Raw genomic sequence first — 13,222 nt, 5'->3', positions numbered from 1 at the left:
GAGTTTAGAACTGGTAAGATAGCTTTTTATTGACTTAAGTAAAATGGGTTAAATGGAAGAAAAAAAAACCCACCCATGCTAAAACTGTTACCTCCCATTTGAAGCTGGGATGGAAAGTCCTGAGCTGTAGAGAAGGTGCTGTACCTGCCCAAAAAACTGAACACACACATGCACACGCACGCACATCTTGTGTACATGAGCAGGTCAGTGAAGAGGAGCAGAGGGTAGGAACTGGACTTGGAACTGCAAAAACCATCCAGGCCCATCCTGGTGAGTACTGCGCATACATTTTTTTTTTGGAGTTGGGGGGGAGCATATATTTGTTACAATGACTGTAATTAAAGTAGCAGAACCATCACGCCATATGGGAGTTCAGTTAAATATGGTGAATCCACCATTCAAAAACATATCTCCATTTGTTGTTTACATTCATTTTTTCTTTTATTTCTTTAATTTTTTCTTTGTTACAGCTCCAGTTGTTGTGAAATGCGCTATATAAGTAAAGTTGTATTGTATTGTCTTCAAAGATATTTATTTAGTAGGAACCACCGTTAGGAAAAAGAAAAGAACACATGCTCAAATGCAAAACATACTGTTATTATTTTTAAAAAAAATAAAAAAAGCACCTCGATGGCATTTAAGTCGAGGCCTTCATAGGGCAGGGTACTCTTGGATGTTGTTACTGGTAGCAGCTTTCCCTCAACTCAGTCCTGCTCTTCTCCCCAGTGTATTGGTGAGCCAATCTTCTGATCTCCACTGTCTGCATAGCATGGGAGAGAACATGAGTAAACCTTCAGCAAAGCCCTTTCAGGATGTCACCATCTTCACCTCTTTCAAGCCCTACAACCCTCCCGCCAGCAATAACCACACACCCCCTCGACCAAGCATCTTCTCCACGCTGAGACGGCCCCCGGTCGCCAAGCCCAATGATTTCATCCCTCTCTTCAATGACTGCATCACTGCCGCCTCATCCCGAACTCAGGAGTATCTGCTCTTCAAGGACCCCGAGGACAAGTTCCATCCCAGTCCAGATGCACTCACTCAGGTAATATGCAGGGATGGCACTACACTGTGGCTAGGGGGGAGGGGGCGGAAATCTGTTTAGCTCTGATAAAGCTCCTCCAGCAATGTAGTTTATGTTTGGAAATATTTGTTAATAATTTAATCAAGTTGAAAAACATTAAGTTCACACGTATCCATTCTTTTCCAATTCAATCCCCGCTTCTGGCTTTGTGCAGCACAAGTACACTGTTTGTGTTTGGCAGGAGAGGGTGAGTTTACGTGTGCGTTTGGTTAGTTTGCCAGTAGTCACTTGCATATTTTATTTTTATTGAGGATTTTTTGGCTAGGCGGCACGTTGAATGACTGGTTTGCAGGATGGCCTCACAGTGCAGAGGTCATGGGTTCGATTCCAGCTCCGGCGTTCCTGTGTGGAGTTTGCATGTTGTCCCCGTGCCTGCGTGGGTTTCCTCCGGGTACTCCGGTTTCCTCCCCAAATACCAAAAACATGCTTGGCAGGTTGATTGGACACTCTAAATTGTCCCTAAGCGTGCGTGTGTGCACGAATGGTTGTCAGTCAAAGTGTGCCCTGCGATTGGCTGGCAACCAGTTCCGGGTGTCCCCCGCCTATTCCCCAAAGACCGCTGGGATGGGCTCCAGCACCCCCCCAACCCTAGTGAGGAGAAATGGCTCAGATAATGGATGGATGGTTCTTTGCCCAAACTCCTTTTATATTGTAGATGCTCGTGGAATGTATCTTTTTTTGACTGAAAAGACAATAATGGGTTTACAAAGTGAAGTGATGAAAATTTATTATTTTCTTAGCTCCCTCACATATTGGTCAAGCCCCTCCTAAGGCCCAGGAGAGAAAAAAATACCGTCACCATTCCTGGTGATATGCACCTTGATTACATCCAGAGGTGGCAAAAGTACTCACATTGTGTAGAAAAGTAGAAGTACTCATTTAACTACTTGTGAAAAAGTAAAACAGTAGAGACACTAAAATAACAGACCATGTACGGTGAAATCAGAGATTTTTTTCTACATATGTGATACTGTTCATGAAACCCTGAAAAGCCTGAAAATGATGAAATACTCACTTCTGGAGAGAAAACCACTTAAATTTTCCAGATTTTTGTGGGGCGTAAAAAAAAAAAAAAACACCGCCAAGCATTTTGGAATCCAGCATGAGTCACCAATATCAGAGATGGGCATTCTGTCCCTGGGACAGATTGCTAGCCCATTTTGGGGACTGAGTGGCAAGGTTTTAGAAACAGGAGGGACCAAGCAAGGGCGAAAGTGGATTTTCGTCCGACCCTATAATGCGCGTGGGCAACGTTATTTGTGTGTTTTTGACGTTGAAACGAGGCGGCCAAAAGCTCATTTCAACCTACTCAGCGAAATTATCTTAGGACAAAATTTGTCTTTGAACCTTTCGATTGCGCCACTGCAACGGCGCGTACTGCATCAGAAACACGCCGCTGGGAATGTTTGGTCGGCACGAAGAAGAGAAGAAGAAAAAATAGAAAAAGGAGGAAAAGAAGGAAAAAGAAGAAGGCCAAATTGGCAAAGAGACAGTGTGTGTTGGTCAACGATGATGATCATCTTTTTTTTTTGGGGTCCGGGTCGGGGCTCGAAATATAAGGACGGAGTCGCATTAAAGCGAAATAAACGGACGGGGGTGCAGGATAATTACTTTATGAATAAGGACAAAAGTGTAAGGGCGGAAGGGTGCCCACGTGGAGGGTGGGGGCTGGAGGACGGACCAGCAAAATGGGATAAAGTGTCCATCTATGCCCAATATACTTCATTCGAATCAGCGGTTATCTGGCTTAATTGTGATGTTCAGTTACTTTGGTATGGGTACATCCCCAAAAATGCATCTCCCTTTCAGATTGCATGCAGGTATGGCTGCTTTGGAGTGGCTTGTTTTCGGCCTCACACATCACAGAGAGGAAGCACAAGAGTGATTTAAAAAAAACAAAAAACTGAGAGGCAGGTGCTTTGCGACGGCATAGTCTAGCTTTACTTTTTCCACATTTTATGTTACAGACTTATTCAAAAGTCAAATACATTAGTTTTCCCCTTTCAAAATTCAAAACACAACACCACATAATAACAAGAAAAGTTGGTTTGGAAATTTTGCGAATTTATTTAAAAAAAATAAAATAAGATAGTGCTCAGGGTGTCAGACTATGCGAAAGGTTTACCTTCCAACAGGACAACGACCCAAAGCACACAGCCAAAACATCCAACGAGTGTCTTCAGAACAACTCTTTTAATGCCCTTCTCTAGGCCAGCCAGTGCCCAGACTGAATCCAATCAAAAATCTGTGCAGAGAAGCAAAATGGCTTTGCAACGACACGCCAGATCCAACCTGATGGAAATTGAGAAGGGCTGCAAAGCAGAATGGGTTATTTTTATTTCATTTATTTTGGGAAAATTAGCAAAATTATGGAGTGATGTACAAAGAATTTTGAAGGGGAAGAACATAATTTATTCCATTTTGGCATGAGGCTGTAACGTGACAAAATATATAAAAAAATGAAACACTATGAATACTTTTGGATGCACTGCTGTTAGGTAAAGGCATAAGAAAGGTCTTTTACAAAGTAGCTTCCAATTTTTCCATGTCATAAAAGTGGCTTTTGATTGACGGCTGAGCAAGGTGTGGCTTCAGCATTTTTGGTGGTCCCCAGCATTTCAGAGAGAAGAGAAAGGCTTGATTTTTCACAAATCTGAAGCCTCATGTACATCTAATTTGGCTGGTTTAGAAACATTTCTTTTTGGTGTGTGAAATTTCTGAGACTTAATTTCACTTTTTACTTTCACTTGAAGTACCACAGTAAGTAATGATTACAAAAGATTGGATAAGATACTTGCCAATGTTAATTGAATCAGTCTTTTATGCTAACAAAAACAAAACAGGTTCCTATAGCTTTGCTAACAGAGTGAACAAACTAATATCCACGAGCTGGGCACTTGACCCTTTTTTTTTTTTTTTTAATGCCAGAAAATTGTGGTTTTTCGGCTGGCACAATTCAATGCCTTTGCCACACATCATTCACAGGCCCACGGTTTGACTTTACCCCTCATTTCCATCTTTTTCATGTCAAGTTGACTGTGTGTCTCTTGCAGATCTTCCTAATGACCTACATCACCCAGAGCGTAAACCTCAATTTGACCAACGTCTTTAACTGCACGGCCATGACCCCCGAGCAACGCATCCTGCTGGGGGCTGACTGGGTGTGGGCTGTGTTGGAGAAGTCCACCAAGAACCCCCGCATCCAAATTGCTGTGCAAGTTCTCCACCTGTCCGACAAGGAGGGCGGCGAGGAGGACGCCGTTCGATCAGAGTCGTGCAGCGAAAGCGTCCAAATGGCCCAAAGGGAGTCCAGCGACAGGAACATGTACGAGAAGATGGTGGACTTCTGCAGCTCCGTCGGCAAGGACTGCTACGCTCTGTTCTTGCTCTTCGGCAGGAAAAGCGACAAGAGCAATATCTACGGAGTTCTCAGCAACAACTTTGAGGCGGCCATCGGCAAGTGCAACAAAATCGACAGAGCTCTTCTCGAGAACTTCTTCAAGGGCTCGCGGTACCTGCACACACCCTCCGGAATGATGCAGTCCGTCGTCACTCGGAACGAGGGAGAGCCGCTCACCCTCATGATTAAATTCAGCTGATACCAAGATTTAGAGTTGAACATAATCACATTATAATATATAAGCAACTGTTTAAACATTTCAATGACACATAAATGAATATCATTAATTATTAATAATAATTTACAGCCAAATACTGTAACATAAATAAAGGTCATTTGGGCAAATGTGTTATTTCAGAAGTGTGAATAATCAGTACCCAAGAAGTAGTTCTCGTTCTCAAAAAGGTTGGTGACAAGAAATAGATATGTCCATGCAATGGCCGACAGCACGACATTCTCGGTCGGTATCCCCTTTGGTCACTGGATGTTACGTTTAAAAAAACTATATTAAAATATGTTTGACATTTGTACAGACCCGACCTCACAGTAAAACAAACGTTAATATTACGCAGGCAACGATAACCAAAGTTATTGTGACTAAAGTTAAAAGCTTTAACAGTCATTTGATAATTTGCTGAATTCAAAAGAAATGACAGTTATAACTGTTGAAATTTGTTGATTTTCGCAGAAACGAAGTGTCACTTAACGTTCTTGCAAGACATAGCAAAAACTCAGTTTCATTGAACATTTTTAACGCCTTGCTCCAAAATAGGAGAAGGGCTGGGGGTGCTCGGACTCATTACAAATTTATGGGGGGCACGTCCCCACCATCTCCAGTCCTACCTCCATCCATGGCTATCATGCTGTTCTTAAGAGTTGAGACTGATATTGATATGCGGCTAATTTGCATAAGAGACCAAATCTATTGGTCTGCCTTTTTTGTTAGTTGTACTTGAGCAGCCAAGCCACAGATTCATACTTTACACTAGTTTCCGACACAATGTGTCAATTTCCAGTTCTCTTCCTTGCTGCCACTTGTGCCATTATGTGGTCTAATAGAAACAAAAAATAAAATAAATGACATCAGGGTCATATGAAGTTGTGCAAGACATTCAACAATGTTTCTTTAAGCATCCATGCAACTTTAGAGACAAATTTAGTTAAAGATTCATATTTTAAAAAATCCCACTGTTATGTATGACATTTTGCAAAAAATAATGTGTTATTTGAGTTACCAATTAGCCATATATATATAAATATATATATATATATATACATATTAATGCTGTCAAGTGATTAATTTTTTTAGCTAATTAATCACAAAAATTCCATGATTAATCAAGATTAATCACATTTTTCAACTACTATTTTTTGCGAAGCTCATATTTACTAATATCTTGGAATTGATGCAAAATCACCAAATATGAAGTATATTTAATTCAAAGACTGTTCTCATAGCTTTCTTGGATTCTTGAATACGATCTAAATGGAGACATCTTTGCAGACATTTATTTTCGAAACATTTCTCAAAACTGCCCACAAGCGCCACACTCCAGCAGTGTTGGTTTGCAAGGCCCAGTTGTAACTTAAACACAGAGTTTTTTTTCTGAGACATGCTGAAGACATCTAATATCGCACAATATTTGCAAAGTATGCAAATTATAATTTAAGTAAATCAAACTGAGTTAAAGGTTTTGGGATTAATCACCTGAGTTAATGCTTGACAGCCCTAATATATATATATATATATATATGTAGGATTTAAGGCTGAAGACCTTAATTTCCGAATAAAATCCCAAATGTTTTAAAGTAATCGTTTCTTCCAATTCCTCCGCATTCTTTATTAACTATCGACACATTTTCTATGAAATCAGACCCATTAATGTGGTGTTTAATTGTATATAACTTGTCATAATCTTCTGTTATTTGAATTGACTAGAATTCACTAAAAGTTTGATTAAGTCCTCAGTGGTACACATTTCAAACATAAGCAACTGAAAAGCGACCGTGAGTTTGATTGCAACTCCTGTATAAGTAAATAGCTTGACAAGGGCTGCAGTTTAGTTGTCATTGCATAGAGGTGTCGAGACTACCTTTGAGTTCAATTGGGAACATATTAAAAACAATTTTGCAATGTATCATCACCCGACACAAGGCAGAAAAGTGAGAAAATGTTTACTTAGTTCGAGCATATACTAATGAAAGTAAAGGGTGTGACCAAAGCATTGCTAATATTTGCACTGTGAGACGGAACCTAAAAGCATGTGACAAGCAATGAACAGTTTAGTTTTAGTAGTGAGCTTATTTTAGGCTTCACTCTAAAATTGTGGTTGAATATTTTTATCTCATAAAGGCCTTTTTTCTTCACACTGTTTTTAGACAGCATACAAGTACATGGCCATCCTTGTGTCTGGAATTTGATGTTAGTTTTAATTTTTTTCATTTTGTATCATATTTAAAAAAAAATAATTTCCAGTAGCCTATGAATCTTGGGAAACATTTTGAGCAAAGTTTAACAAAAGTTCAGAGGGAATTTCATCTGAAAACATGGGGAGTAGTGAGCTAAAAATAATCAGTAACGGTAATAAAATGAAGCACAGTAAATTCTACATTGTCTTATTTTTATTTTATCCATTTCACAGAACGGTTTCATTGAGTTCTGAATTTTATAAAAGTGTTCAGCATGTTGACAATGAGGTAGAGTTACTTTAAACACATTGTATCCAAAATGTGATCAATTTAACAGCAAACAAGTATGACTTCAAATATAAGAAAAATATGATTTATTTAAAAATCAATTGCTTAAAAATGACACAAAATGCAGGACTTCAGTCAAACAAATGCAAACACAAAGTTACAAAACATTAAAAAAAATATATGTAGATACTGGATATAAGTTGTCTGGAAAAGTGTCATACTTTTCAAAGTTGATCTGTCCTAATTATGCAATGTTAGTATATAAACATTTTTCTCAACCTTCCTGATATACGGTTGCGGAACTGTCACTGATGAATGTGTGTCATAGTTCATCTTTGGAACTCTTTTCTTCTGTCTGGCTCTCACGGTGACACTTACACAAATTTGTGTGTTCATCCGACTGAGGCACCAGCTCCATGTCAGCGTGGCGGCTCGGCCGGCCCGACTGCCGCCGAGCGTACGTCAGCAGCACTCGGTAGTAGTAACAGTAGAGTCTGCTGGGCTGCAGCAGCTCGCGGGCCGCAACCTGGCCAGCCTTGGCGATACTTTGGGCCTCGGCATCATTCTCTTTCGCCCATTTGATTTTTTCCAACAGGTCTGACAGGTTTCTTTTGAAGGGGACATAGTGGGTGCCAGCTTTCAGACTACTATAAAAGTGTTCATAGTAGTGTGAGTCCTGCTTCAGAACCAAACTGTTACCAAGCATGAGGTAGGGGAAACGATACGCCGCCACTGTGCCATCCACACTCACCTGATACTTGTACTGAAGAGAATAAAACAGGATAAATAAAAAAAATTCACATGCTTTCGCACTTGGCTCGAATGAACGAACCCTCACCTTAAAGAAATCGAAGAATCCAACAAGCGGTGCTTTGCCAACATGTTTCTCTCGGTCTCTGAAAAAGAACCATCCTGTGATGCCGGCATCCACAAGCTCTGGATGTTGCTTGGACAGAGATACCAGCTGGAGACGTTCCTCTCTGCTATCACGGCCACGGAAAAATGCCAGATTGCTTTTGTTTGCCCATGAGGGACCTGAAAGAGATTGTCCAGAGTCTCAGCTTTTAACACATATGTAAATATGCATAAATAAATCAATAAAATGCTTTGTGTGAATACTCAAGAACAGTGGCAGTCTTGATTCGATATAAAGGACATAGGCAGTGAAACACCAATTCATTTTCTTTTCTTGACATATATACAAGTAACAATACTTTTGTTGTTTTTATGCCGAGAGCCATTTATCAATGTAATTTAGTTACATTTAGTGATTTTAATAAATGAATTATATGATTATATGTTATATAAATTACCATCATCTCAAACAGTAAACTTGTCATGATAAATACTTTTCCAAGTAATCATATTCGCAGAGTCAGAGAGGGAGACGGACGGACATGCAGAGAGCATTGGAATAGAGCCGCGACAAAAGTCTAATCACAACATATACATGACAGCACTTGACACAATCGTGAGTACTAAATTGCACAGATGTATAAGACATCATCATCCTTATTTGTAGGCATATTTAGTCTGCATCACTGGATGTTATGAAGAGGCAATAAAAATGCTTAAATAATAAATATTTACATCAATTTTAATTGTTGCCTTTGAAATCAATCAGTGGAAATATCCTATTTATTTTTTGACACCAAGAAGATGCAAACATTCATCTTTTTTGACTGCATAGCTACTTTAGATCCCTCTGTATATTTACAGTGGCTCTATTCCAATAATATCAAGAAAAAGAAAATGTCATGGGGTATGCTGAACAGGTATGTTGATTATATTGCTAGTGCTGGGCTGATTTGCTCAGAAAATGTAGACGCTACAAAAGAAAAAGAACAAAGCTGGTTCAACCAGTGTTATATGATCTCACGTATGCATTGGAAATAAATGGCTCACGGAATCCTACTGCACTGCTAACAGATTCCTTAATGGTACAGACACCGGCCCAGAATGAAATATTGACAAATCATTATCAGATTTTATCATTGGAATCTCATTATTTGTAACTTTTTCCCAATGTCCCTTATACTTCAAAAGACTGCAAATGAAAGTGTTCAGTAAGTTCTCAGCACTAACCTCAGTAAATGAGTCAACCGATTTTCACATGAATTTATGCTTCTCTGCTTTTATTTTAACACAAGCCTAGATATTAAGCGCTTTGTTACAGCTGCAGATGTTGTGAAATGCGCTATACAAATAAAGTATTGTATTGTACAGGGTCAGGCAAAAATGATCGGACACGTTTGTAGGTTAAATAAAAGGCAAATAAAGTAAAGAAACAAAAAAGGGGTTTTATTTTCGAAAAGTACATATAATGCCATTTTGCGTCGTTTCTTTCTAATGCCATTGTTTTTCGTTTCTTTTTCAGTTGCTGCCACGAATTGGACTGGTGAACATGGTGCTTTCAATGTGAAAATGTTTACAAAAAGAAACAAAATGTGTGACTGCTACACAATGAGCGTTCCGTTTGCACTTCAATTTTGGTAGACGCGATCCTGTACCAGCACGTAACATGATCTTGTTATGAGTTGTCAACTTCAGAGGAACTGGGTCGGCATTGAGTGTGTGGACAATAATGGATCCCATTTGACTGCTTTAACTTCTAAAACAAAATGAAACTGAATGGCATTATATGTACTTTTTGAAAATAAAAACACTTTTTTGTGTCTTTACTTTATTTGCCTTTTATTGAACCAACAAACGCGTCAGATCATTTTGCCTGACCCTGTACAATACCAAAACATTTCATTATAAATCTGCTACTTTGTTGTAACATCAATTAATCTCCTGCTGGGGTTAGTCGGTACATGTGGGAAATCGAAATATAATCACATTAAATGGCAATACACAAGAAAAACAAAAGCTCAAAATTAGATTGTTTTTCAAAATCAGTCTTACCCGTGAGTATAGTTTATATTATTCTAAACCACGCCACTTATAAACCAAGAAACTTAAACAAACCAAAAAAAAAGTGAGTTAAAGAAACGGAGCGGCAAACCACTTAAGAACAAATACAAATGTATTTTGATATCTACACTTTGCAAAGCAGGAAGACATTTGGAACAACAAGAGAAAAAGCATCGTGACGTTCTACAAAACACGAACACTGCATGAACTCAACACGTCTCCGTTATCCAAGCTGAACTTTGGCGTGACTCGGCAGCACAGAGGTTATTAGGGAGATTTATTCTGCACAGCAAGTCTGCTTTGGAGTTGTGACAAATTTCATGTCCAATTTCATTGGTGGAATAATGTCAAAAACACTTTCAATATGTGTTCAGTCAGGCGTAGTAATAAATCTCATAAAACGTCTGCCTTTTTATTTTCCTCCTGATCTTTAATGATGTGGACACATGAATTCCGATCTGATGACTCAGACTGGCAGCAAATGGCCTGTGTCAAATGCAATACAAAATGTGAAAATGGACCAAATTCAAATAAAGAAGTCAAATTAATTTCATTTCAACTGGACACAGGCAGTGCTAAGCCGAAAATCAAAATTCCAAACTATAAGGCAGACGGTCATATTCTCATCAAATCTACCTGAGACTCACAAAGGTGTTACCTGTGTTGCCTTGAATGGAGAGCAGGTCATTGGTGACGCCTCTCATGCTCTCCAGAGTGGAATGAGTGACTTCGTAGGTGGGGAGGACGATATCCCGTGAGTCTGTAGAACCACACCAGGACAAGACTGGGACAGGACCCGCATCAGCCGGCCTCGTCTCCAACGGCCAGTCGCCAACATTGATGTAAAACTCGACATCAGGTACCCTTACCTTCACAGGTGTAGATTAATGAACGAGTCATTTTTTCAAGCAATTGTCATTCGATTCCAATCAAAAGATGCTCAAACATTATCTTGAATGATGCTTAAAAGATTTTGAAACCCTTACCTTCCTTGTCAGGGACAGAAGCATTTCATCCGAAAACATCTTGAAGTCGGTGTATTTTCCCAACGTTCGGCGGAACAGACGATTGTTGATAATGGCGTAGTGAATGATACCTCCCCTGTTTGCAAATCTTTGAGGACCCCGCTCCCTGAGATGCTGCAGGTTGATCGTCGGGAATGATTTAAAGTCCGCTTCGATCTGAGGCTCGTCAAGTGGACACTGCATGATGCTCTGCCAGGTGGAGGCGTCAGGTTCAGGACAGTCACAGTATTCATGATAGACTGGACCTACACATTGAAAATAGATATATGTTTAGACATTTGAAGTGGTTACCTTTTTGTGTTACATGTAAGAACTTTTAAAAATGACTTGAGGTGCATCTCCAATACAATCATATTTGCAACACGCTAATATTCTTCAAAGTTAAGACTTATGTGTCTTATTGTCTTTACCGCTTATAATTAATAATAATGTTTAATTTCCAAGTTAAGTTCCTCAAAGCATTGTAGCGTGAAATGTAGTAAGGTAACTGTTCAGAACATATGGCAAGGAATATTACAGGGGAACCTTCGTCATGTGAAGAACAGAATTTGGACCCAGAAGCAGGCAGGACATAGAAGCGGAAAAACAGCTAAACTTGGAAAAGCAACAAAAGAGAGCAGGGCTGGATGTAGAAGGCATGGAAGAAAGCATGACGTTCTGACAATGTCTCACTGGATAAGCTTAAATACTGAGAGACATGAGGCAATGCCCATCGACAAAAAAAGGACCATAACAACGGACAACTTGAAGGATAGAACCCAAAACATAGACACAACAGTATCCTCCCCTCTCAAGGGGAAGCACCCAGTGCCCTACATGAAATGTGAAGTGACTACCGGTAGAAGTCCCGTGTGGAGGGAAGGATCGAGGGTGAAGGACCCAGAAATGTTCCTTGAGTGAGACGTAAGAATATCAAGCTTTTCTTCAAAAGCCACCAAAAGTCCACACCTGATAGTGGGGCACAGCTAATTAATACTAGGATAAAAGTGGTCTGGTGACGCCACTGGTGGGTGGCAACGTATGATGGCCGCCAGCGAGTAAGGTGGCATTAGCAGTCCAGGTTATCATAAAAATTCGTGCTGAAATAATAACAGCAGTACGACTGACGTGACCATCACTTTGCGTTTACGTTGAGCATGCCACACAAACCTTGGACGATGTAGGGTGACTTGGCAACAGCAGTTTCATGATGGAAGATGTCAACCTTGAAGCCCGTTGGTGCTGTATTGTACAATCGGTACCTCACCATAAAGGATCCATCTCCTCTGTCCAAAGGTGGGGGGACGTGGATGCGGACGTGCTCCTTCTTCTGAAGCGACGTTATCTTTACTTTAAACGTGTCTTTGCCTATACAAAACAGTGAATGTGATCCTTCACTTTCGAGAAAAGGGTTAGTATTTTTTAAATAAAAATGAGACGTCAATAACTAAATGAAGAAGCTATTTTTTTCATTAAAAAAAAAAGAGTTTATGTATTAATGAGACCTGGATGAAAGGCAGAGTAGCCAATATTGTCCGTTCAAGCAGCATATCAGTGATAGCGCGCTAACATTTCCATTGAACATTAATAAAGTTGTACCTGGAGATGAACTCAGATTTTCTCCTTTGAAATTGACTGCCTGAATGAAGAAGTGACGGACAGGTAAAACTACATCAGAGTGAAGTCCTGGACCCCAGATGAGACAACTCCCAGGGTCGATACTTTCGCAGTCAACAACTGTGATTTGTAAGCTGATAAAAAAAGCGATGACCAAATGAACACACGATAACGCATGATGAAAAGACTTGAGTGAGTCTACGTTATGTTTAAACATCGTATTGCGTGGTAGCCAGAGAGCTAAAAGATTGATAGACAACTTTTACTTCTCAGGCGACATGTTGGCTCAGATGGACACGCCCATTAAGCGGCGATGCATTCAAGTTACGTCGAACATTTCATAATCCAATTGGAAAACGTTACATGACCAAACTTCTACCGTTTTACTTTTTGACGAGTTTGATCTTCAAAAGCAAATCCAGATTTATTTCTCGTGGTGTACATTGGCCGACTAATTGCAATTCTATATTACAACATGTCGCTCTAACAACACAACAGCAACAA

General features: G+C 39.7%; 2 protein-coding genes across 4 annotated transcripts; one reads left to right on the top strand and one right to left on the bottom strand.

Annotated features, from left to right (window-relative positions):
• Window positions 1–8: 8 nt before the first annotated feature.
• Window positions 9–4,833, top strand: rep15 (RAB15 effector protein). Its single transcript, XM_088298811.1, has 3 exons — window positions 9–270; window positions 727–1,045; window positions 4,138–4,833. Exons 2-3 carry the CDS (start codon window positions 770–772, stop codon window positions 4,681–4,683), a joined length of 822 nt encoding a protein of 273 aa, XP_088154937.1. The 5' UTR covers window positions 9–270; window positions 727–769; the 3' UTR covers window positions 4,684–4,833.
• Window positions 4,834–7,355: 2,522 nt separating this feature from the next.
• Window positions 7,356–13,010, bottom strand: poglut3 (protein O-glucosyltransferase 3). 3 transcript variants are annotated; one of them, XM_088299627.1, is made up of 7 exons: window positions 12,701–13,010; window positions 12,369–12,469; window positions 12,272–12,290; window positions 11,084–11,367; window positions 10,756–10,966; window positions 8,020–8,216; window positions 7,356–7,944 (listed from the first exon to the last, which is right to left on the bottom strand). In XM_088299627.1, the coding sequence occupies exons 1-7, from the start codon at window positions 12,933–12,935 to the stop codon at window positions 7,504–7,506; spliced, it is 1,488 nt and encodes a 495-aa protein (XP_088155753.1). In that variant the 5' UTR covers window positions 12,936–13,010; the 3' UTR covers window positions 7,356–7,503. The 3 variants fall into 3 exon arrangements, with proteins under 3 accessions (XP_088155753.1, XP_088155752.1, XP_088155754.1); XM_088299626.1 differs by having other exon boundaries at window positions 12,272–12,469; XM_088299628.1 differs by lacking the exons at window positions 12,272–12,290; window positions 12,369–12,469.
• Between the last annotated feature and the right edge of the window lie 212 nt (window positions 13,011–13,222).

This window comes from Idiotropiscis lumnitzeri, chromosome 6, assembly GCF_059441095.1.
Source record: "Idiotropiscis lumnitzeri isolate Australia: NSW breed Sydney's pygmy pipehorse chromosome 6, RoL_Ilum_1.0, whole genome shotgun sequence".
Lineage (NCBI taxonomy): Eukaryota > Metazoa > Chordata > Actinopteri > Syngnathiformes > Syngnathidae > Idiotropiscis > Idiotropiscis lumnitzeri.
Note: the sequence above shows the minus strand (reverse complement) of the source record. Positions and strands in the feature narration are given on the sequence as shown.